This window comes from Schistocerca cancellata, chromosome 9 (assembly GCF_023864275.1).
Source record: "Schistocerca cancellata isolate TAMUIC-IGC-003103 chromosome 9, iqSchCanc2.1, whole genome shotgun sequence".
Taxonomy (NCBI): domain Eukaryota; kingdom Metazoa; phylum Arthropoda; class Insecta; order Orthoptera; family Acrididae; genus Schistocerca; species Schistocerca cancellata.
The window spans coordinates 210,681,196-210,707,432 of NC_064634.1; the positions used below are offsets into that span (position 1 = coordinate 210,681,196).

A 26,237-nucleotide genomic window follows, 5' to 3' on the forward strand; every position below is an offset into this window, starting at 1 on the left:
GAAAGTGGCCGAGGAAATTCAATTTAATTTTTACTCTTCTGTGTACTACCGAATTACATCATGAACAACATTCTTTGGGCGGCCGCAAGCTGATGCGACCTGGTTCTCCAGTGAAGAAGCAGAGTCAAGAAGCATAAATTATATGATCTCACATAAAAAACATCGGTTAAAGTGAACTGCGCTATATGCAAGTTAAGCAAGTATCTGAAGGTAACCTACCAACTGAAGGACACGAAACAACAAGCTTCTTCAAATGTGTTGTTTTCTATCCGAAGAAAATCAACAGAAACTATTATAAGGTGTGCACTGTGGTCGTGAATAATATTTTGTCACAATTTGCATTCATATCAGTTTTTTTTCAAAAAGTAAGAGCAGAATTATATTTGACAAGAGTTTTTCTTTGGTGACTCCCACTCTCCCTTGCCTCCCACCCCACTCCAAAAATTAATGTGTGGCTATATTTTTTTTTCTCTATACAGTCGTTATTGATCTCCTAAGTAGTCATTTCTAAGTATTACGCGTTTAGCAAATTTCACTAAGAATGTGGCAGCGTTTTCTCTCTCTCTCTGTCTAGTTTAAACGAATAAAAATAGATATAGAACACTTGAACGCTATGAATCTCCTTACATACCAGCTTTTCAATGTCTATGACAAAACTGCGTGGAACAGGAAATGAGAAGATTCGTAGCAGGTGCCCGAAAGTCTTAACGGTAATGACGTTTCTATTGAAATGTAGACCTAATGTTCTGAGAACCGCTCCGACACTTTTAATGTGTCACAGATTCTAGAAACAGTCGTTACCTCAGCAGTTCATCCAAACATTTAACACAAAGCCGTAACTAGTTATATACATCGAGTGTGTGTAACTGAAATACATGTATGAGAATTTCAAAAATGCCTTCAAATCTGTCAGAAGCTCAAGATTTGATCTACTTGTTGGCTCCTGGATAAAATAGGAAATACTCGAAAATGTGTTACTTCTTCCCTTAAGAACCGAATTATTCTTTTCTCATTTGAAAGCTGCTGTCCAAATTTAGTGTCATGCCACGATCTTCAAGTAAAAAACCCGTTAGTGTGAAATACGGGATAGTTCGATCGAAAAGAAAGAGCTGTTTCTCATAACCCCTTCTCCCTCCTCCTCAACACCCAGCCCCCTCCCTTCCCTTCTGTTCATCCCGTATCTATTCTCCACTGCTTATGACGTTTTCCGTTGACGGGACTTCACCGCTAATCTGGCTTTCTACAGTTTAGAAAGTTTTCTAAATTTCTATACGTTAATTGTACTTTTTACAAAGAGTGGGGCTGAAGAAACCATCCGAAAACCGGACGGAAGACGCAATTGGGCCGCAGATGACTTTGTACGCTCTCCCTGGCAAGTGATTTATGCGACTGTATCAGTCACGTGGTCAAAGGAAATCATAGTGCCATTTCTGACAGCTATGATGAACGAAGCGTTGCTCTGGAGATTAAAGTGAGGTAAGAAGAGCTGAAAACAAAAATAAAAACTGTACAAAGATTGAAGACGCTTACTTAAGACACTACTTCAGAATTAGTAATTCGATCTGATAGATACTTCTGAACGACTGAGCAAAGTGTTCAAATGTCTATAGCAATGTTATTCACAACGCTTACGTACTTCCGCAGACAGCGCTCTAACTTATCCTACAAGACGTTATGCAGACTCCGAAACTTTGTTCGTGAGAGAGATTGTACGACTGCACTTGCTACTCGACGCACCTGTAGATACTTGGCCGAGATTTATGACTGGCCTGGCTTTCCACACTTGTTGCCGAGTGCACCGAGATCTTTTTCACGCCTCGCCTGAATAGTTATTGCCGGCCGAAGTGGCCGTGCGGTTCTAGGCGCTGCAGTCTGGAACCGCGAGACCGCTACGGTCGCAGGTTCGAATCCTGCCTCGGGCATGGATGTGTGTGATGTCCTTAGGTTAGTTAGGTTTAACTAGTTCTACGTTCTAGGGGACTAATGACCTCAGAAGTTGAGTCCCATAGTGCTCAGAGCCATTTGAACCATTTTTGAATAGTTATTGCACGTTTCTTTTACGACTTTAACCGTGTGCTTCACGTAAGCAAAGAAGCAAGGAAGACAAGTTAAGTGTTCCGCTGACAATGGTGACATTAGATTTACAGACAGCACGGATTCAGCTTGATAGCTACGGGAAGGAAATCGGTAATGTTGAAGGAAGTATTTCAGAATTTACATGAACTATCTTACGAAAAGCACAGACAAATTAAAACTAATGAATATAATTTGAAACCCGTTCAACCTTAACAGCAGTGAAACTACCTAATCATTCCGTCACCGCACTTCTTCTCTCTAGTGTAGCTGTAATATGTTTATAATAAATTTGTAATAAATCTGCAATAACAATAAGATTCTTTCTCAGTCACACAATGTTGCAGCACTGTTGGGCGAAGGCCATTATACTGTATTTTTTATTTACTTTTACTGTTCCTATTGGTACTCAGTTACAGTGCTTGAGACTTTACCGTGAATCCGGTGGACATCCTTTCGCAGCAGGAAAACTACCCCAACGTTGGAAACATTTAACTGTTGTTCTTACCATCACATCTTCTAATGACATAGCCCAGAAAACTATTATAACCAAACTTATACTCCACATATAGCAACACTCGCTGAGAGTATAACTACATTGAACTACTCATAACTCCATTTAGTTCCGACGGAAAAACGTTGCCAGTTTATATTTCATGCAACCATTTGATTTATGTAGCGTTACGCTCAAATTTAGTTAGAAGTTTATTTCTTTCTTTTGTGTCATGGCTGTTAGAAATCGGTAGGTATGATAGTGCAAATTTCTTACCCATGTGCAGAGATAGAACTCGCGAATTACTTGACCAGAATACACGCCGCACAATGAATAAGTGGTTCATAACATAAGCTACAAACTGTGACTAAGTCTATTCACAGTATCGTATCACGTGGAACTGTAGGCACTGGATGTGTCATTCAGGTTCAGTAATCATTTTGGTGGTCTTTCTTACAACTGTAACAGTCTTAGATATGATGATTTCTCTACAGTAAGATGCCGATAACATCAATGTGTGAGTCCAATGACAATTCTGTAACCCAATCAGGTAACAATTATTTGGATACTCATCTGATATTTAATTGCAAACAGTACGATTAGTTTTATGGCAATTTTCATGTGTGTGTAGAGTTCACAAATTACTTTTATAAGTACTAAAAACGCCACTACGGTGTGCCCTGATTCTAGGAAATGTCAATCACTAAAATGCTCCTAGCAACCTGGATGAATGTTAATATAATTTATGATTCGAAAATCGTGTTCTGATGCGACATACGAGGCAATCCCTAAATTATTAACGCTTTCGTAAGAAAAGCTATTTGTATTTGGGCATTTATGAAAACAGCAGGACTTTCCACCATGAACTGAGCATCAGATCATCCCAGCCATCTCGGAGAAAAGGAATATTACGCAATGACGAAATCCTGAAACTGGTTGGTGCAGACACATAAATTTCGTTTTCGTCTCTCAACTTCCGGCACGCGATACGGTGACACATGCTTACTTCTGAAGGTGAGCTGAGATGAAGAATTAGACGATGTATGCATTACATAAAGCTGCTTCGTGTTACTTGATGTTCGCGCTCCGAACAGCTCTGTCGTTAGGACATCCAAATCTTACTGTTCTGATAATAATTACAAACCCTTTCAAGTCTGACTTACAGTGAAGAAAGAGATTGGGGATATCGCATCTAAACTGATAAACATGCTAAAAAGGCACTTCAGTCTTAAAAACATCTTTGTCTATTAACTGACAGTTATCAGGAACGGTACAATCTCTCTCTGCTATCAGCTTACAAGTACGAATCCCGAATTTGGTATCTAAAAGGCTTTCTGAGGAAAATTAGACGAATCAGTTTTGTTGTTATTTCGAATGTTTCTTTTGAAAACAAAAAAATGGTTCAAATGGCTCTGAGCACTATGGGACTTAACTACTGTGGTCATCAGTCCCCTAGAACTTAGAACTACTTAAGCCTAACTAACCTAAGGACATCACACACATCCAGGATTCGAACCTGCGACCGTAGCAGTCTCCTGTAAACAACTGATATTTCATTTTGAATACCTCTTTTACGAATATTTCATCCGTTACAAATGTACTTCTCCAAAATAGAATGAATGTTATTCAAGACGAAGGTAATGAGAAGTTGTAGAAATGAGAACAGCGAGAAACTTAACATCAAGATTGATGGTCACGAAGTCAGTGAAGTTAAGGAATTCTGCTACCTAGGCAGTAAAATAACCAATGACGGACGGAGCAAGGAGGACATCAAAAGCAAACTCGCTATGGCAAAAAAGGCATTTCTGGCCAAGAGAAGTCTACTAATACCAAATACCGGCCTTAATTTGAGGAAGAAATTTCTGAGGCTGTACGTCTGGAGTAGAGCATTGTATGGTAGTGAAACATGGACTGTGGGAAAACCGGAACAGAAGAGAATCGAAGCATTTGAGATGTGGTGCTATAGACGAATGTTGAAAGGTGGACTGATAAGGTAAGGAATGAGGAGGTTCTACGCAGAATCGGAGAGGAAAGGAATATGTGGAAAACACTGATAAGGAGAAGGGACAGGATGAAAAGACATCTGCTAAGACATGAGGGAATGACTTCCATGGTACTAGAGGGAGATGTAGAGGGCAAAACTGTAGAGGAAGACAGAGATTTGAATACGTCAAGCAAATAATTGAGGACGTAGGTTGCAAGTGCTACTCTGAGATGAAGAGGTTAGCACACGAAAGGAATTCGTGGCGGGCCGCATCAAACCATTCAGTAGACTGATGACAAAAAAAAAAAAAAAAAAAAAAAAATCTAGAATGAAAAAGTTATTCTGTGACGCCTCGAGCAACTAACATTATGGTAAGGAAAGAACAACAGTATTTTACGAACAGAGAGTATCCAGTAACACAAAAACCGAATAAAATTAAACCAGTTGTGTGTCTTTACACTAATCGATTATCGAAAGTTACAGACATACAAAACTGACTTTTGAGAACCCTGTTCACGAATAACTCTGTTTCTCATATCAACTGTCTAACAAGGAATTCTTCTGGTATTAAGTTTTAGCTTGCATACTGAAGTCTTCTTTGCATAAACAGTTCAACGCTGTAAGAAAAGAACTTCAGCTATTAAAGCGAAACGATGGACAGTTTACAGTTTTCAAACAATCGAGGTGTGGAGCTGGAACCAGAGGTTTTTGAGCTCAAGCGCAGAAACTGTCTACTAGCTTCAGCCAGCAGATGAGCATTAAGTTTCAGTAATGTGACATGGAGGAAAGTCTTATGCTATTTGCGGATAATTTACGGAATAAACTATGAAGATGTAGTTCTTTCCGATAATGTCGAAAGGTCTAATTTTGTGAAATAGTCGTTTTAATGTAAATATATTACAAAAAAATTTCACCTGACATTTAATATTTGTTTTTACAGTCGCTTTTGGTCTATGGAATGAGAGAAAAAGATGAGGTGGATCTTGTCGACAAGTCCATGGTAATTTCCTTGAAGGAAAGAATATATTTTCTCACTATGTCAGTCATTTTTGCTGTATATTTTATTGAAGGAAAAAAACATTCAATTTAAAATTAAGTCTTGGCCACGAAAGCCACTACTTCAGTGCAGAGTTCCATAAAAAAGGTCTTGATGAAAGATTGCCGGCCGCGGTGGTCGAGCGGTTCTAGGCGTTTCCGTCCGGAATCGCGCGACTGCTACGGCCGCAGGTTCGAATCCTGCCTCGGGCATGGATGTGTGTGATGTCCTTAGGTTAGTTGGGTTTAAGTAGTTCTAAATTCTAGGGGACTAATGGCCTCAGATGTTAAGTCCCATAGTGATCAGAGCCATTTGAACCACTTTTGATGAAAGATTGTTGTAAAAATTTGTACTTATTCTAACCACAGTCGAAAACTAATTTCGCACTTCTATGTTTAATATTTGAGACATAGAACTCACATTGAATAAGATGGTGTCCTGTAAATAAATAATGTCGTTCTGTGGTCCGGATCCATATCCCTTAAGCACTTCAGACGAATGTCGGGTGTTGGTATCATTAAGACTAAATACCGTGGTGTTCCTCTCCTCAGATATTTCTTCGATTCCTTGTATAGTGAAGATGGATGTTGGCTTTCATAATAATAAAAAGATACATTGGCGAATAAATACGTGCTGATTCAGCCCCAATGTGAGGAGAGGGGGCCAATGTATGCAGAGGAAGACGAAAAAGGGCGGCTGACATGTGATTAGTTTCTAAGTTCAGCTGGGAGTGGGCTGACTTGGCAAATCGCTATCAGACATGGACCGAACTGGTGCAGCGGTGGAATTCAGAAAACAGACCTAGGGGGAGGTCACCAGACCGATGAAAATAGATCACCCTTAAAGCCTTTCGAAACAATGGGAAGAAACAACGTAAGATCACTTTAATTGAGGACAACTTCTGGCAATGTACCTCGATATTTCACATGAAGATATCTCATTATTTTGTGCAGGGTATGACTGGAAATAATGACGATAGTTGTCCCAAATAATGATTCAAAACTTGCGCTTTAAAAACAAGGAAAACTTAGAACAAAATACTTGCTGCTCGACCAGTCCACGGGTGTACTGCCGGTCCATAGTGTCCGACGCACGCAATATTTCGGCGATCAGACATGTCGCCATCGTCAGGTGCGCTCACGAACTGCGCACCTGATCGCCGAAGTATTGTGCCCGTTGCAAACTATGGACCGGCAGTGCGCCCGTGGACTGGTCGAGCAAGAAATACACCGGGAGAAACTGAATAATCACAAAATACTTGTTTATACTTCTTGTGCTGAACGTGTGATTCATCTCAACTGACGCTAGCGTAATCGAAAAGAGTCTAAAGTTGCTGCTCCCTACGCCCTTTTAAAAGTCATAATTACGAATATTGATAATAATTAACTGCATTTCTTCACCTAGTCATATAGCTATGCAAATGCGTCATTATGTAGAAAGGGAAAAGGCAATGTTAAAAAGCAGTCCTGCAATGGATGATGTAATGAGCAAAGAGTTTGATACTCATCTTAATTAGTGAACATACTTATGGCTCTAAATTTCATCTTGCTGTGGAATGAAGTAAGAGTCCGGCTTTGTCGAAGATTAGTGAAGATACTTATTTATATTTTCGTCACATTTTGTTTTATTTACCATCCAGGCCGGACGTTGTAGCCGAGCGGTTTTAAGCGCTTCAGTCCGGAACCGCGCTGCTGCTACGGTCACACCTTCGAATCCTGCCTCGGGCATGGATATGTGTGATGTCCTTAGGTTAGTTAGGATTAAGTAGTACTAAGTGTAGGGGACTGATGACCTTAGATGTTAAGTCTCATAGTGCTTAGAGCTATTTGAATCATTTACCATCCAGGAAAGGCAAAACAATGAAATTTATGCATCAGTGTTCTGCAAATTGCTAAAGAGAGTCTTCTCTCAGGCATACACAGATTTATACTGCTCACTGGCCTCAGTCAACAAGTAACTAAAACACTGCGAAAGGATTTTCAATACAAATTACAGGATTACAGTTTCCAACACGAAGGATCACTCCTAACCTTGCATCAAGACAAAGACTGTACCACACGAGCCTTGACAAAGACCAAATACTTTTGATGCGTGTGAGTTTGTATTACAGCATGGAGTTATAGGCTGTTCTAGAACCGGCGGTTAGTCTTATTAAATTATGTACGTAGTTTTCTGCATACGTGAATGACCAATTACAAATAAATACCCCTCTTGAGATTATTAAAATTTACAAACATGAAAATAATTATATATTATCATACATAATCCTGAAACAGAGTTTTCTTGAAAACACAGAGTGTGTCTCATCGCCAAAATAATAAACATTTTATATTTTCTTTCAAATGACTGTTTTTTTATGAAAATTTAGTCTGCTTTCGAAAAATTATAGGAGTTCTTGGTTTAATAGATAGTAAAATTTTAAGAGAAATCTCGTAATCAAAATATTTTAAAGTGGAAAATATATACTATACATGGTCAAACAAAACAAATGGAATTTAAAGGCTAATCAACTTCCTTTAAAATCAAAAACAAAAATAATTTTCCTAACCATTAAAGAAAAACTAGGGAAAGTATGAAATTTAAATATACACTAATTGACAGACCTGAAATTTCCATGTATTCGTTTTGCCGGTTTTCTACTAGAGACAAAAAAAAGCGAACTGTGTTTGTAGCGTCGAAAAAATTTCATTTCCATTTATTCATTAAGACACCTCTGAAATTATGAAACAGTCATACAAGCTTACAAACACGTAAGCACACTACCCAAAATAAGTAACATGATCCCGGACAGTTTCTGTACTCTGGGAGAAACTGCTTCAAGTGTCTGATTTTGTAAACGTCTCTACGGAATCCCTTCTCCATAGCTGTCATAGATGGCAATGGTTTTCACCATCAGAAGTTTGCGCTTCGCAGTTGAAAGTCGTCAAAAGTGCTACCAGATGTCAGGGACTTCTTTAAACTATCTGGCTGCAGGAGTGTATTAATGGTAAAGAATAGATGTATTAAAACTTCAGGCATGATATGGAATTTTCTCACGTATCTCAGTGTTTACGACGTCACATCTCTTGAACTATTTGTCACACAATGCTATATGTGGATAGATACATTTAGAGGAATATGTGGATTCTTTTTGCGATATATGTTGCGAATGTGGTGGCAAAGAAGTAATAAATTCAAACGTAACGCATGCTGCGGCAGTATTGCATGCATCTCAGTGTTTATGACGTCATATCTTCAGAAGTATGAGTGGAACCCTGATGTACATTTGTAGGTGTACTTAGCGGCATATTTGGATACTACCCGTGAAATTGATTGTGAATACAGTTAGAAGCACAAAGTAATACATAAGCGTCATGCCTGATGCGGGAGGTGCTCAAGTTTCTCATTGATTAAGACGTCATATGTCCTGATCTATGGTAGGTAAGTTGTCCTTACTTCGACAGCGATTGTTAGCTGTCAGTGAGGGACATGTGTACCAAGTTTGATTGAAATATCTCCATTGGTTTCGGAGGAGATGTGGAACACACACACACACACACACACACACACACACACACATACACATACCATACATACGTTCTTATAATATTTGTGGGCTTCCATACCCAACGCAGACCCATAGACTCGCTTATTTTACTTCAGATTTGAAATTTTAAGTAAAGCGGCTGAAAAAAAATGGAATCGCAAATATCGTCATTGTTGTTGTTTTGGTCTCCAGTCCTGAGACTGGTTTGATGCAGCTCTCCATGCTACTCTATCCTGTGCTAGCTTCTTCATCTCCTAGTACTTACTACAACCTACGTCCTTCTGAATCTGCTTAGTGTATTCATCTCTCGGTCTCCCTCTACGATTTTTTCCCTCCACGCTGCCCTCCAATGCTAAATTTGTGATCGCTTGATGCCTCAGAACATGTCTTACCGACCGGTCCCTTCTTCTTGTCAAGTTGTGCCACAAACTCCTCCCCAATTCAATTCAATACCACCTCGTTAGTTATGTGATCTACCCATCTAATCTTCAGCATTATTCTGTAGCACTACATTTCGAAAGCTTCTATTCTCTTCTTGTCTAAACTATTTATCGTCCATGTTTCACTTCCATACATGGCTACATTCCATACGAATACTTTCAGAAACGAATTCCTGACACTTAAATCTATAATCGATGTTAGCAAATTTCTACATTTTATATCCTCTCTACTTCGACCATCATCAGTTATTTTGCTCCCCAAATAGCAAAACTCATTTACTACTTTAAGTGTCTCATTTCCTAATCTAATTCCCTCAGCATCACCCGACTTAATTCGACTACATTCCATTATCCTCGTTTTGCTTTCGTTGATGTTCATCTTATATCCTCCTTTCAAGACACTGTCCATTCCGTTCAACTGCTCTTCCAAGTCCTTTGCTGTCTCTGACAGAACATCGTCATACAGGCTTAATATCGTAATCTGCTAATGATCAAAAATCCCCAAACTCTGGTTCGTTATAAGAAGATCCTAAACTTTCTGTGCCCGTCACTGTTTATTGCGGGAGCAGCACGTCTATGTGTGACAGAATGTCGTTCCTAAAATGCCGGTTCCTTCTCGACGGTTACCTCGTAACGCTCCGTACAATCGTGCAGAGAAGAGGGAAGATTTTCGTGGTATCCTTCTGAAGTACGCGCACAGAATTAAGTAACCTTGGGCGGAGGAAATTGTTAGCGCGATGCAGGGAACGACGCGAGGCAACGGTGTCGGTGGTGTAGGGGTCCCACCGGGTTGTGGGTGGAAGGCGGGTTGCGAAAAACGCCGGAGCGGCGTGGCTGGGGGCGGTGCGGTCTCGGACGCTCCGCAGTGAAGACGCGCCGGCGTTGCATCACGCCCCCCGCCCCCACACCTCTCCTGTGGACACCTGCCCCCGCGTCGCCGCTGCCGCCACTGCCGTCCCAGTCGCCCGCCGAGTATAAATACGCGCGCCACACGTTCGGCAGCACAGTCCACATCGACGCCTTCCTCCTACGACCGAGCTCCAAAGCCGCAGCCGCAGAGATGATGAAGCTGGTACGAACTCGACCACTGTTCTGATACGGTTATCTTGTGACCCACTCGTGGGACACTCCATTTTAAGATACATTTCTGCTTTAACGTATATGTGATTTTTGACTTGCAGATTCAGAATTATATAGCGATGCCGTTACGACTTCGATATTTATTATATAAGTCAGCGGACTTTCATGATCATTGATGGTAAACATCTTCTAACGTGTTAGGTCCTGACATCGACCTCTTCAAACTTCTTCAACAGCCAATGTTTCGACCACTCTGCTAAGGTTCAGGACTCGCTCAATATATCCCGTTGGCCTAACATCGGAAATAATAGAAGAGTCCTGAAGAAAAACCGAAGCAGAAGGTTCTAAATGTCGACTACTAAAGAACTTCCAAAAGGAACATGGCGCAGTGTAGTAACTCATAAGGTGTTACCTTCTGTAGTCATTGTTTCAAGTGAGGCCTGATTTTAATAATGCCACCTTGTGATCCAGTTTAGATGCGGAACTTCCTTACTTGGACGACGATATTTCTGGCCGCTTCTTCACAGGGATGATTTTAAAGTGTCTTCTAGTTACGGTAACATAAAACGAACAGGTAGAAAATGGATATGAGTCCTGATGGTACCGAAGATAGTCGCAACCACTGCGATATTTCGCTTAGTTTACCGATCCATCCTAAATAGGTCAGTGCAGACGATACGAAATAATTGTAAGAACGTTTCTGGAATGACACGACGCTGCATTCTAGTACAAAATATCCCTGAGGAGATATCCATTACAGCACCTGATTCAGTTCTAAGGTAGGCAGGTTTGAGATTATGGCCTCTTCCTGTTTCAGAAAGGAATGACTGAAAAGACTGAAATGAAATTTTGTCTAACTCATTTTTCAAGAATCGTTCTGTAACGGATCACGTGAGTCTTTGGAAAAAACTGAAAAAAATCTCTATATCCGAAATGGGATTCTCCCGACACCCAATCTGTGTTAGTGTGTTACCGCCTCGATTAAATTCAGTCTTACCATCTAATGTATTTTATTGGAAATTTTCTGCTGGCAGTGATGACGTTAGGCAGGAAACTCTTATTCATTATTGACAATGTACGAAGAACAGTTTTGAGCTGGCCGTACTGGAGTAAGGAACCTGAGTAAGTACGAAACAGAGACTTGGAGACTGAAGAACAGCGAGAAAGGTAGAAACGTTAGAAATTAGACGAAGACTTCAGATGGAATCAATGAGTTAGGATGAAATCAGGATTCGTAGGGAATTAGAACAAGTGGTGTAAGGTAAGACACGTGGCGACCAAGAGCTCTGAAAGAAAAAGAAAAATAACTCTCCGTCGTTACGAGATAATTGGAGTTGTAGACTACTGTATGTGAGAGGGACTCCATCGGCCGTGTCTGTTTGAAGAATCGAGCATTCGCCTCAAGTAATGAGCGAACAACACAGAAAACGTAATACATGTCCGATTGGACATATGAAGCCATCAAAACTCATCGTATCGTCACAATCAGCGCGACATTAATTCGATAGCTTTAATTCGATATCTCAGCCTAGCGATCACTTGTAACGCTGTAGAAATGCCAGGGGAAGGTTGAGAGCGACAGATACCACGACTGTAAATCAGCACATTTTGCATAGTTGTAAAGTGGGCAACAATTTCAAATCTGGTTACCTCCAAAAACACGACGAAGCTAAGATTTGACGCATACTTATTACAATGGACAATTTTTTTCCAGAATCTGAAAACATTCACTGCTCAGTCTGTATTACAGAAACTCTTTTAGGAACGTGACTGTTGACAGATGTATCAAAGACTGAGAAACGGTCGAAGAAAAGACTAAGGTTGTCGGTTCATTTACCTATTTATAAAATTTTTGACGAGGGTTTATAACTCGCTAGTCGCATGTTTTATTCACGCTGCTAACTGAAGTCCACCGGCCGCTGTGGCCGAGCGGTTCTAGGCTCTTCAGTCCGGAGCCGGTCGCAGGTTCGAATCCTGCCTCGGGCATGGTTGAGTGTGATGTCCTTGGGTTATTTAGGTTTAAGTAGTTCTAAGTCTAGGGGACTGACTCCCTCAGATGTCCCATAGTGCCTAGAGCCATTTGAACCATTTTGAACTGAGTCCCAGCATTCTAGTTGCCTTTCGAGAGTTTCTGTTTTCCCAAAATTCTTGTCTACTCTCATAAGGTAATGTATTCAGTCTAATCCATCTTTATAATTTACGGGCATCTACCTTCTGACTTCCTCTGCTGTGTACTTACTTGTTTCTTTCAGTGGAATATGGAGGTTTCGGGGGGCTATAGAATTCGCAAGATTATGTTTCCATTTATGGTAATTGCCACTGTTCTAAGAATCGTTACTCTACAGGCATCGATGTCAAGCTTTAACTCTTAATGGGGAAGAGACTTCCAGTGAAGCCAAGGTGGTCGCTGACCAGTTCTGCTCCAAATTATCCAAACAGTTGCCTCAAATATTAGTTCAGCCTTGAGCATCGCGTCCGACTAGGCCCTTGCAAAGTGGGAGACCACGCGTAGGTCACTACTGTCTCACGCACTACGAGTCGGGCTTTCGCCACGTGGCTGAGAGCGGCGTGACTGGGGTCAAGACGACGTCTTTCGAGATCTCGAGGGCTCCCGCAGACGCGTATCATACAGTCCGCAGCGCTGTTTTCTGATCGTCTCTCAGTCCACAGCAGTTACCAAAATTTCCAAATGTGTCACCCACAGCTCAGTTTTGTGTTGCTCGATTGTGTAATTAGACTGACTGCAAGTATTCAGATTACCGATTGACTGACTACTGCCTAAAGCTCTGTTCTAGATCGTACTATTGCTGTTTGTATTCTTCTAGACTTGTGCTGATAAAACTTCGCGGTCAGATCAGGGACCACACCAGCAAATTTTAATCAGAGCGCTTCTCTAATGTATTTTACCATGCACACACAGGAATGACAAAAATTGACTACTAACACCGAGAAATATTTCTTAATGCAAGTACCAATCTAAGGAAATGGTATAAAAGTGCTTGTAGACAGGCACGCCCCCATATATCGTATTTACTATCCACTTTTATAAATAGATAAGCAACCTCTGTATTGTTCACTGCCAAAAAGCCATTCACGTCGTTAATATATGTCCATCAGCCATTCTCCCAAGAATATTGCGTACAAGGGATGAGTTTACTCTGATTAAGCACTTAATCCATATTTTGAAAGACTGCCGTTGAGCGTCCTGAAACAAATTTTATCAAATGCTTCTGGCAGAAAATTCGATATTTTGGCAGCAGATTAAGGCATAGCAACGGAACTTCTTTCATTGTTTCCAGCTAGGCTGTAATTACCAACCCACTGGACAGCAAAGGATTCCGCGGTTGACTTCTTCTTAAGAAAGATTTTATGGTGTACGTACCTACCTCGTCAGACCCTTGTGTAGAACAATGTTTCGGCCACTGTTGCAAATCACCTTCAGCGGGGTTATTTATTTATATATACCACACTGATGAAGGCCTTTAAAACGTAAGAGTAAACGTAAGTAATTCAAGAAGTTACACGATCTTTAACTCTTGGTCGTCTCTGATGGTGCAGGAAAATGAGAATGTCCTAAATCATTGTTGGCGGAATTATCATCAACAATGCTACTTATCGTCACGCCATGAAATACAAAGAGAGAGTTGGAACTTTTAAACCAGGGACACCGGCGGAAAAAACGCATACCAGGAAATTTATACCACCACCTCTCCTCCATTTGTCGGACATAGGTTGGTAGTGAAAAGTTGTTCCACCACCAGGATTCGAACACGTTACGTCTGATTCCATGCCATCACATCAGAGCACGTTACCGATCTCGTTTACAGGTTATGAGACTAGCGCTTTAAAGCCTTTAAATTACCAGACGTTCCAGGTAATATTGGCATTTTATTGCACTTCAAGTGCTTCACGGCTGGGAGTTGAGGGCAGAAAAATAGATTGGAGCTTACAGCCGCATTGCTATTGAGGTCAATAGCTCCGTATCTGGACGGTGCAGGAAAAGAGAAGGATGTGTTACTAAAGGGACCAACCCGCAAAACATTCAGGTGATTTGGGGTAACCGTTACTTCGCCTGTCTGACTAAACCCATATAAGACTTCGGAAACAACATATTTTATATGATTGTGAGAAAAAAAATAGATAACTCTTCAAATGTATTCGTGGGTATTTCCTGTGCTGGCTTTGAGAGCCAGAAAGGAAGGCGAAACTACTTTCACACCCGCGTATGGGCAAGCAATATCCGTGTGCTGACATATTAACTTGCGACAGTACTATGAGTAAATGGTTAACGCAGCAGTACAAGGAAGATCAGGTGCCACCTCATTGGATTTGTGCTTATATTAGAGAAAATATTACTCGCTGATTCTGGTGGATGAATTTGTTTGTTGCATGTAAGGAAATCCGGACAGCCCATTTGTCTTACAGGACATGTCGCTGCGCGCAAACACTAAAAATTCAAATTAGCTCTCTCGGAACACCTGGACACCTCGTCCATCCTTCCATAATGCATCTGGAGGAGGACCAGGAAACCGGTTTCGGGAGCGATTAATTAAACAAATTGTGCCAGCAAGATACTCATTTACATATAGGAGGACCTTCTTAGTTTCGTTTATTTAATTCTTCCCAACTTCCATAGTGACCGCGGCGCTAAGCCAGACGCGTAGGTAGTGGCAAACGCGTTACGTGTCGCTGTTTATCACCCGACACGCATAAATCCGTCCCTTAGTACGCCGTTAGGCGTCTGCGGTCGGCTGAACGCACGTGTGTCGGAAGGCCAGATTATTAACGCACAACGACCCACTGACGGAACATACCGCACCAAGGGGGACAAGGTCCTAGACTCGGACGTAAAACTAATTTACGCCGCGAAATGAGTACTGTCTTCCCAGGTCGAGGTTGAAGCTTCCTCGCGGCTGGGGGTAAGCAGCTACTGCGCCTGCTCTCGACAAAGTTCCTCGAGTTACTTTACTAATGAATGTGTCCAACATTCGCGAAATTTGGCAGATGGACTCAAAAAGGACCTGGGATTATAGTTTGACTCAGTAGCTCGAACATCATTCGTTTTTCGAAAGAAACACAAATCGAGATTTAATCAGATAAATTACATGTTCCAGAGAGATATTAAGTTTCAACTTATCTTTGATAATGAAAACAGGTCGAAGCGATGAATTAAAATTTGTTCCAGGGCCAGGATTTGAACCCAGGTCGCTTGCTCACTAGGCTGATGCACTAAACACTGCGCCACCTGGGCACTACGTAGTGAAAATTCGAGAAGTAGATCCAAATTAAATTTTTAAATTATTATTCTAAAATAGTGTAAAACGAAAACAAGGTTAATGGAGTATACTAGTAATAAATCAGGTGACAGTGATGAAATTGGAGTAGATTAAAAGTGTTAGTTCTGCTATTTGGGCAGCAAAATGTCTGACAATAACCACAATAGAGAAGATATGAAATGAAGGCTGGCAACACCAAGAAAAGTCTTTTTGAAAGCGACAGATAATTTAATATCTAATTTAAATTTAAGTGTTGGGAATTTTTCTCTGTAAATATTTGCCTAGAGGGTATGGAAATGAAACCTGGACGGTAAACAAATCAGACAAGAAGAAAAAAGAACCCCTTGAAACGTGGTACTACAGAAGAATGCTTGGGTTACATAGGTAAATCGAGAAGCTAGTGAGGAGCTATAAAATCGAATAGGGGGAAAAAGAAGTTAACGACGCAATTTGATTAGAGAGGATCGGTTGACAGGATGCTTTCTGAGGTATGAATGAATCGTTAATAGTAGACTAGGGGGAAGTATGCAGGCCAAATATTATTAAGAAAGACCAAGGTTTGAATAGAGAAAGCAGGTTCAAAGCTATGCAGGCATCAGTAGTTTTGCAGGGATGAAGGAGCTTACACGGGATAGACTAGCGTAGAGAAATACATAAGTTTTAGGACTGAAAACTAAAACAGCAACAAATGTAGAAATATTTTCACATAGACTTTTATTCCCTTAATTTTATGGGCAATTTTCGACATCACTGTGCATTTAGAAATATTTGTCTGTTATAGCCACTAAACTTTCATCAGGTGATCTGGTCGGATGTATTGCTGCCTATTTGTGAAAAGCGTATCTTTCATTCCTCTAGCTTGTCCGTGCTGTACTCTACTCACCCGTTTGCTTTAACGTCCAAGTGTAACACGATACGTTGAAAGCGGTACCTTCATTCATTATCAGTGTATAAGATATGTGAAATCTACTATGCGGTCTCAATGCTTGGTTCTCAAAAGGAGAAGTAGCCTTGAGAATTAGTGGGAGTAATAAACAACGAAACAAAAATTGTGCAGTTTGATCATATATTTCACTTTTTGTTTCAGTCTCCTCTTTCACTGATTCACACTCTTCCGAAGTCAAACTTTACGTAAATCTTTGCTGTAATGTAGAAAATAGGAGTTAACTTCCCCATTTTATTTTCTTGTAAATTCAGAGCGTGTCAGATTACGTTATTGCTGAGGGTACAGGGCACTTTGCATGCAGTTTGGTCTTTCAGCTTCCCATCATTTGTGTGTGATCATTGTTCTTTTGTCGTCAGTTATGTTGCAGAGGCACTTTTCACTCGAACATGATCATTCCCGCTTATGGGCGTCTACAAGTTTCAGTTTCGTCAGTCATGCATGCCAACAGAGTTTCAACTTCGCCAGTTGTTCACGTTAATGCCGCCATTGACTTCGATCCGTTTCAAGCAGCTCACCTGCGACATACACAGTGTGCGCTGCAGGATCAAGTATGTTAGTTTTATAATGATTATTTAAACTGCAATTGCTACAGATGAAATTCGTTGACAGCCGCAAGTGGAAATGTTCATGCCGAAAAGTTGTACACAGGTGGCTGACTCAGTCGTCTTGAAACATTTCATTTGTTGAACAAACTGTCATGAGTGGCTGAGTTCATAGAAAGCAGGCTTTGTAAGCGACGTCAACTGATTGACGGGAACGTGGTGCCGCTCAACCAGATAATGCTTGTCCGTAGAGGTCTGAGGAATCTTACAGACCAATTTATGGCGAGCAAGGGAGCAGCGGTGGTGACTTTCTTAGTACATATTCGTCTATGAATCTCAGGGTTTTAAATTCCTGTGACGTTGGTTGTTTACAAAGTCAAATTTTGGAGGTGTACACTTCATACTAATCCATAGACTGTTCACCAAAGTCTAAACCCTGACACTGTTGTTAGAGATCTGTTAGTCTCATGGGGACCTTAAGCTGTCCTGGGTCTGTTCTAGACATTTATGTGCCCAAATAACGTAACACGAATTCCTGTCTCTCATCAGCAACACAGTCAGGGCCCATCACCGTCATCTACATTATAAACTCCTAAACTACAGAACACGACTAGATATTTTCTGCAGTTCCGTGTCCTCGCCGACAACTCTAGACGCCTCTCTATGTTTACAGGTCTCCCTGATCGTCGCTGCCCTGCTGGCATTTGCCACCGCCCAGAGGTACAACCTGAGCCCTGCCGACCTGAGGGCGGTGCCCATCATCGCCTACAACAACGTCCCGCACGCAGCCGCCGACGGATCCTACGAATACGGGTAAGACCCCTACACGAATGCTCCGTCTAGCGAGTGAGAATCCGCCAACTCCACAAACATCGAGGTCCGCCACATTTTCCTTTCCTGTGTCAACCGCTTCATCTTAGACTAGGTCTTAAAAATAAGTCTTCGCTTATTTGTTGGTTATATTCTAATCTCTACTCCTTGTGTTTTCCATTTATACCTTTCCTTCCCAATTCTGTCGAGAACATGCTCATTTTTATGATTAGATATCTCAATGGTAACAACAGAACCCTAATAAGATCACTTCTTTGTCTGTCTGTCTGTGAAAATCGCTGTGTGTCAGGAACGAGTAGAGGTGTCAAGTTGAAATTTATGCCTCATACTAAAGTCTTTGGTCCCTTGATGATGTAGGTCAGCGCGATCAAAATATACATCCATTTTGCGTAACTCGTAAACTCACTCATTAAAGCCATCCCGTTGAAATATAGGTAAAAGGAAGGTTTCAGAGCACAAGTAAAGGAAGAAACCTGAAAATGGTTAATTTATTACTTTACTCATATTGAACTGGAGGGGCCGATCTGTGGTGATTAACTAGGAGAAGAAGATCTTCTTAGCCAAGATCGCTATAAGAAACTTAATTGTAGACAGTCGATTTCGGTAAAACTAATTTAACATCTTCAGACCTTCAGAGAGATTATAACAAAAATCTTAAAGCAGATACATACAAAATCTTTCCATTCAATTTCCAGGTACATAAAACATGAAATGAGTGACGCATTGGCGCGTCAAAATTAAAATTTCTGCTTACGTCACAATTCTTCTGCCGCCCTGATAGGCAAGACGAGTTATGTTATGGAAACGATGTTTTGGCGGATTTTGTGTGTGTCTGATACAAGATGTTTGTAATAACCTTTCTGAATATCTGAAGACGGTAACTTAGTTTTACCGAAACCGGCTACACACAGAAAAGTTTTTTATTTTATTTTATTTTATTTTATTTTTATTGATTAAGGAGAATTCTTCTTCTTATAAGTGAATTGTTAATTTGTAATTATATCACGTAAAAATATTTTTGCCATTACAAACTTACATTTTTGCAATTACAAACTTACTTCGCACCGAGCGAGGTGGTGCAGTGGTTAGACACCGGACTCGCATTCGGGAGGACGACGGTTCAATCCCGCGTCCGGCCATCCTGATTTAGGTTTTCCGTGATTTCCCTAAATCACTCCAGGCAAATGCCGGGATGGTTCCTCTGAAAGGGCACGGCCGACTACCTTCCCCATCCTTCCCTAATTCGATGAAACCGATGACCACGCTGTCTGGTCTCCTTCCCCAAAACAACCAACCAACCAACAAACTTACTTCGGAAAAAATCTCAGAAACTGCTATTGAGATTTTGATCTGGTTTTGAGCTACAGGAAGAATAATTCGCAAGAGGGGTTTCTGTGCATAATTTACAAACATCACGTACTAACTGGGTGAGCTGCGATGAAGAGATCCCATGCTGAATAAACGTTATCTGTGGTGTCGAATAAACGTTATCGGTGGTGTCTGCTTTATTTCGTTGCAAGTCTTCATACACTCTGTCTAATATCGATCATCTATGCCTTACAAATCGGCATCCAGTTCTTGTTCTATTATATCAGTACATAGTTTTTATTTCCTAGAGGTCGAGAAATCGGTGTCTGCGATAGCTTTTCTTTGTGATAGGGACTAACCAGAGTCGCTGGCGAACCACAGCAGAAAATCTTGGGCCTCCAGAGTTCGTTCTAGAGCTGATTTATTGTTACAAATCTTGTTGTCAAGCTCAAAATATCTAATATTTCCTAAGCACTATGTACTTAAATAAATGGAGTAACGACAATTTTAGATTTCGTCCAAGACGTACACAACTCACAATGTAGTGGAAAACAGAGTGTTGCTGTATCTTAGGCCAGTGGTTTGTTGTGTTTTGTTGTAAGACAATCAGATCGCTGTTACCAATATTTGTATCTTTTTTTAAACGGTTATGGTGGAAGAAACTGCGATGGCAAGCAATCACTGTAGTAATAATTTTCTGGAAATTGATACCCGCTGTTGAACAAAATTTCAACGGTAACGTGCGAGATCGTTGCGTTGATATTTTGGTGAAATCTTCTATCGCACACTTAACCTGCAGCAGCTGTGAAATTTCGGCAAAGTTGCATGGAAATATGTGACACTCCAGATGGAAACTTACAACGACGGAACTTCAGCGCAGTAGCCATGAAATTTATGTGCAGCGTTTCAGTGTAGCGCAACTTTCTCCAAGGAATACTTACATACCAGATGACACTTGTAGAGGTCAGCCGGAGTTAAGCGGGCGACTTCTACGAGTGTCAGCGGCGAGAAAGGAGGCACTGTGTCTTTCCGGAAAAGGATATCCACGTTCCCAATCCTTAAAATCTATTTTCAAGTCACAGAAATCTTCTGTAAGACTTTCTCTTGGCCCACCACGCTATAGGCTACTGCAGATTACGTTCTGGGCAGATCGTCTTACAAACCGCAGCGGGCTTCGACGCGTACCTGTCGTAACGAACTACACCGGCCGTTATTTGCTTCTTTATGGATGCGCTCTGACGTAAGACAATTCACAAGACCGCTTTTCCAGCTGAGAGGTGAACACTGTTGACCCACCCACGATTTCGCGTGGTAAAGCGAAAGCGTTTCACACCCACTATGTTCTCTTAGCACCCGAGGTCGATTCGTACGTATTCTTTGTGTAGCTTCAGAAACTGCAGAATGCAACATAAGATAGTTTTCGTCTACCGTCCAGAGTTTTCCAAAGTGTGCTGCTGACATTATGCTTGTGACCTGTAAAGTGAAAGCTGGAACAATTCGTCAGGTGTAGCAGCAGACCAATATATCGCACTACACAGCAAGTGACACTAACGTGCTTATTTACCACAACACTTGTCGATAACCTTACATCGATACACAGTACAACAACATGCCGGTAGTGTTTGCTTACGCCGAAAAAATCGTCCGACAGGTGTGGAAGAAAATGTATGGCTGAGAGTCCTGCTTTCACAAGCGGTTTTTTTCGAAAGTCACGAGAGCGCCGTCGGTGGATTCCGTAGCCAATGGGTAATTCAATAAAACGCTTCTTCTGCTACCACAAACACTGTCTCGGGCGACCTTTAAAAAACCTACCAAGTCTGCAATTGAGACATACTTAGGTCAGCTACAAGAACGAGAAGCTGGCTTCGTAATATGCCAACAGCTCGGTAATACATATCTGGCAGTGTGAAGAAATATTTGAAGCCATAAGCCCGTAAACGATTGAGAAAACAAATCATCTTCCTTGTAAAAGAGGCAAGTCCGCGGTAATTGATTAAACAGGAGGGCGGGAGCAACAGTGCGAATGTTTCCTTATTTTCCGATCCACGCAGTCATATACGTGGTTAATGCACTTCAGCTTCATTTTAATATTTTAGATTATCGAATGACCAACGAAAAGTGAGAACCATGACTAATAAATTACTACCCTAGAAGGAAGTGCTATGTGATTTGCAGTTACACAGCTTCAGTCTCTAAGTTTCACTTACGACGTAGGTGTGGCAGTTGTATTTAAGTTGGTCGAAGGAAGAAAACATTGCGTATCTCGTACAATCATGTCTTCGGACGACAGGGTGCTTTTGTTGTGGTGTGCCTGAAAACGATTTAACAGCATTCTTCAATGAAAGAAGTGCTTAGCCTGTGACCTGAGTCATGAATGTAAGTACGAGACATACGCTTATGTTTAACCGCTCAACTTCCAATTGCGTTAGCAATACTCGATACAGTTTACTTCGGAGCCCTCTTTTGCGTTTCCGTTTAAATTTTCTGTTCGTTTTTTAACATTTTCTGTGTACAACTACTTAATGTTATCTTAATGACTCACTACTAATTTTGGCGGCACTCCTTTAAAGTAAACTGTCCGATGTGGGATTTGAATATATACTAGCGAGAGGAAGATTATGAAGTAAAGCAGAAACTAAAGCAATTACTTGTGAAAAGTATTATTTCAGTCAATCTTTTCACATTTGTCACTATTTAGAAGAAGTTACATTAATGACTTCCATCTGTGTATCACTTCTCACACTACATGCACTCAAACCGTTTTAGTATCAGATCATGGTCTCCCACGCTAACATTATTACCATCTGCCCCTCCAACACTTCCCTTCATCACCAAGTTCACTACTACTCTTTGCCCGAGGCTGTATTCTTTCAAATGATCCTGTTTTTCAGTGAAGCAGTGTCATAAATATCTTTTCTCCACATTTCTATTCAGTACTTTTTCATTAGTTGTCAGATGCACTCGTCTAATCCTGTATTCTTCTGTAGCACGACATTCCTAAAGCTTCTATTGTTATCCGTATCATTCACTTTACTATCTCATTCTCTAATCTTATTCCGTCAGCGTTGCCTGACGTAATTCGACAACACATAAGTATCTGTGTTTTACTTTTGTTTATATTCATGCCGTTTGATGTTATGTTGGTAGATAACAACATTTCCTCTACTCTTTTGTTTTACTGTCAATCTGTATTATGTGCCCATTTCGCTTTTCATCCCATTCAACAGGTCTTGTAATTCATCTTCACTTTCACCAGTGAATCAACTGATATTCTCCCACTCTAAATTTTAATCCCACTCCTGTCCGTCATTAGATCCTTGTAGTGAAGGTTGAAAATTGCCCCTTACGATACATTATTTTTCATCGAGTACTTTGTTCGTCCTCTTCCATTCTTTTTTGGGCCTCTTTATTTTTAGATACCGAACCAGGCGGTTATAATTAAAGTACAGCTGTCACGGAGATCCAGTTTTGGCTATAAGTATTGTATAGCAGTGAAAGTAGATTGATATGCTAATGCGTTAATGCGGAACCAAACTATGCCGGAAAAAAATAGTTCCAATTTTTGCCACCAGGTGCAAATCTGGCGCAGTAAAGCACCGTGTCGACGTCTCGGTGCTGATACTGAGCAAACTGAGTAATCATCGGTTAATAATAAAATCAACAATATGACTTTTTCCAGTTGTTTGGGCTTATCTGCACACGTCCCCTATGCATTACATACGGAAACATTTCTATATATATCTTTCTCGCGTTCACAGCACCAGATTTGCACCTCGTGGCGACAATAGGAACTATTTTTTTCCGGCGTAAATCGGCTCCGCATTAAAGTGGTAGAATATCAGCGAAGTTTCGCTGTCATACGATAATTGTAGTGGACCTCTGTGAGTAGCTCCACTTTAATTGTATTACATGTCTTTCCCCAAATGCTGTATTCTGACACCTACGACAAGGGGAATGTCGCACGAGCAGTTGTTCACTGTGACCTTTCCTGTGGCAGATACGAGACGGGCAACGGCATCTTGGCCCAGGAGAAGGGCTTCGTCAAGAACCTGGGCTTCGTCGACCAGGAGACACAAGTGGCCCAGGGGTCGTACTCGTACACCGGACCTGACGGCGTCGTCTACACCGTCACCTACACGGCCGACGAGAACGGCTTCCAGCCCCAAGGAGCCCACCTGCCCACTCCACCACCGATCCCAGCGGCGATCCAGCGCGCCCTCGACTTCATCGCTAGCCAACCGCCGCAGCCCGAGAACGCCGGAAGGAAGTAGGCGGGGTCGTGTCTACGGCAGCGACCACGACCTCGACGACGGTGACGACGACGACGTAGACAACGGACTCGGACGACGCAGCTTTGGAAGCATCCACAGTAAACCACCAGCCCCCAGAACTTCTCATCTATATGGACCGAGGCACATGCAGACCACTTCAGGCGACCATCACCTGTTAACCTGTTCATTCAAACGGATCGAAAGTTCAAGTTACTTTCTTGGATTCGAACTGCTCCAGAAGCATAATGATTCATTCAGTTGTAAGTAAGGGCAGAGTATTTAGAATGTTTCCTCTATAATGTCTGGGAGGACGTTGTGTTTCTCTTCCTTCCTCTTTCACTGTATCTTCCCATTTGTCTTCCTCTCTTCCTTTTTGTGAATAGATCATGTGTCTTCTAGTAACTAGTTCGATGATTTCTACTTTGTTTATTTTATAGACTTCCCTATTACAAGTTGTGTCTCCAATCGCATTGCATATGTAGCAAAATTCAATACAATTTCTGGAAACTGTGTTGCTACAGGAATAATACAATTCCTTGTGCGTTGTTTCTTCGTTTCTTCCGTGGTATCTGGTTGTGCACTGTATTAATCCTACGGTCTCCCTCCCACTTTCTCTTTCTATCTCTTATCTTGTTTCTTTCCTTTCCTTTTTCCGTTACTAGTAGGTTTTCGATCTTACAGTAAAAATGCTTATTGTTTTTGCTCCTCTTCTCTGTAGATGGTAGTGATAGCCACTCTGCATACTAGCTCTGTACGGTGAAGTAGTCTCTTACTTTCCGCTTCCGCTTCTGCACATTTCACTTACTACTACAGAAACAAGCTTCTGCATGCCCAGATGGTAGTTTCAACCTACCGGTGCAAGGAAAGTAAACGTGCCAAGGACTCTATTAAACATCACAAACCTTCTTCTATTTTTCATGGTCAAGCAGACGTCGTATCTCTCTGCTTCACCTCGCACGTCCTTAATTCGCAGCGAGCTCGTGGCAGCAATCTTCCAGCTCCGTTGAGCAATAAGACGTAGCCGGTCCCTTCAGACAATACGTAATTAAAATTTCTAATTCCTGCCTCGCTTTTCATACAAACGGACGGCGGCAGCGTGGCTCGCCGCTCCTCTCGTTATAGCCGATGACTCAGGCGGATACTGCTGCAGTGGTAAACCCACTACTGCCGCCATGTAACAGATTAAACACAAGCTGCCCCGCTGGGGAACTGTTCTGCTGCGAGTCCTCTGACCTCAGAATGTGCTGCAAACGGTGGCGAAGAATTGTAGGATATGCGGTGGTTCTCTGTGGCAGTCTTCCAGCGCCAAACACATTTAATTTATTATATTGTACTGAAGCTTAAGATCTGTTGCTTGTTGACGCCAGAAATTTTATACTACTGACTGGGGTGTTTCGTGGAGCTTTGTTTATTGTAAACCCAAGCACTTCCAACTTGGATAAAATTTCTGGCGTCATTCCGGTTAACGTACTTACCTATACTGTGCACGTACGAATGGACGTAACATCTCTCAAGAGTTTACCGCGTGTGGATAGCTCTGGACATTTTTCCATGGTTTATTAATGTTTTTATCGAGATGAAGGCGTCCATTTCTTAGTCCATTTTTTGTACAACATGTATGTTTGAAACTACATATATTTATATTTTTTGATGAAATAAATTCAGGAATTATTGTAAAAACTTTGTCTACCGATTTATTTTCATGCACTTAAATTGCTCTACGTCACCATTGCCTTTCTGTAATTTTTCAGTACAGAATTACGAAAAACAACATTTATTCTACAACGAAAATCTCTATTAACTTGTCACAAAGAGGTACTTAGTAAGTGAACCACTTTCGTCGACGTACCAGACAGTTCAATCTCAGTGAAGTAGATTGTACTCAATAAATGCTGCGGTATTAATAATTTCCACTTTGTGCACTCATTTCTTAGTAGAATGGGAATGCATTCAGTGATCAACCCATATAACACACATTCAATGTCTACAATGTGGTAACTTATTAAATAACGAGCCCATGTTGGATAATAAAATTTAGTGAATGGGAAATTTTACCAGTGATAGAAAAAAAATTGATTATTTTTGATTACTAGGCGCTGGACTTGATTGACATCAATCAAACGAAACGTATGCGTTTCATACGATGTGTGCAGGAAGAAGAAACATCATTAAATATGGATATCAGGGTGTTTAGGCAGACAGGAAACAAACAGGTTATCTCGGAAGCTGGCTTCGTTTTATTTATTCATTTCATTTTACATGGTATCTACCAATTCACCAACTTTATTTCGTTTATAGAATTACATGAGATGCACTCTTAAAATGTATAAGATACATAAATGCATATCTACAGCTACATGATTACTCTGAAATTCACATTTAAGTGCTTGGCAGAGGGTTCATCGAACCACAATCATACTATCTCCCTACC

At 41.1% G+C, this 26,237-nt stretch overlaps 1 protein-coding gene across 1 annotated transcript; it reads left to right on the forward strand.

Annotated features, from left to right (window-relative positions):
* Window positions 1-10,557: 10,557 nt before the first annotated feature.
* On the forward strand, window positions 10,558-25,480 carry LOC126100735 (endocuticle structural glycoprotein ABD-4-like). The gene is made up of 3 exons (XM_049911357.1): window positions 10,558-10,624; window positions 18,070-18,209; window positions 23,533-25,480. The coding sequence occupies exons 1-3, from the start codon at window positions 10,613-10,615 to the stop codon at window positions 23,804-23,806; spliced, it is 426 nt and encodes a 141-aa protein (XP_049767314.1). The 5' UTR covers window positions 10,558-10,612; the 3' UTR covers window positions 23,807-25,480.
* Window positions 25,481-26,237: the final 757 nt, after the last annotated feature.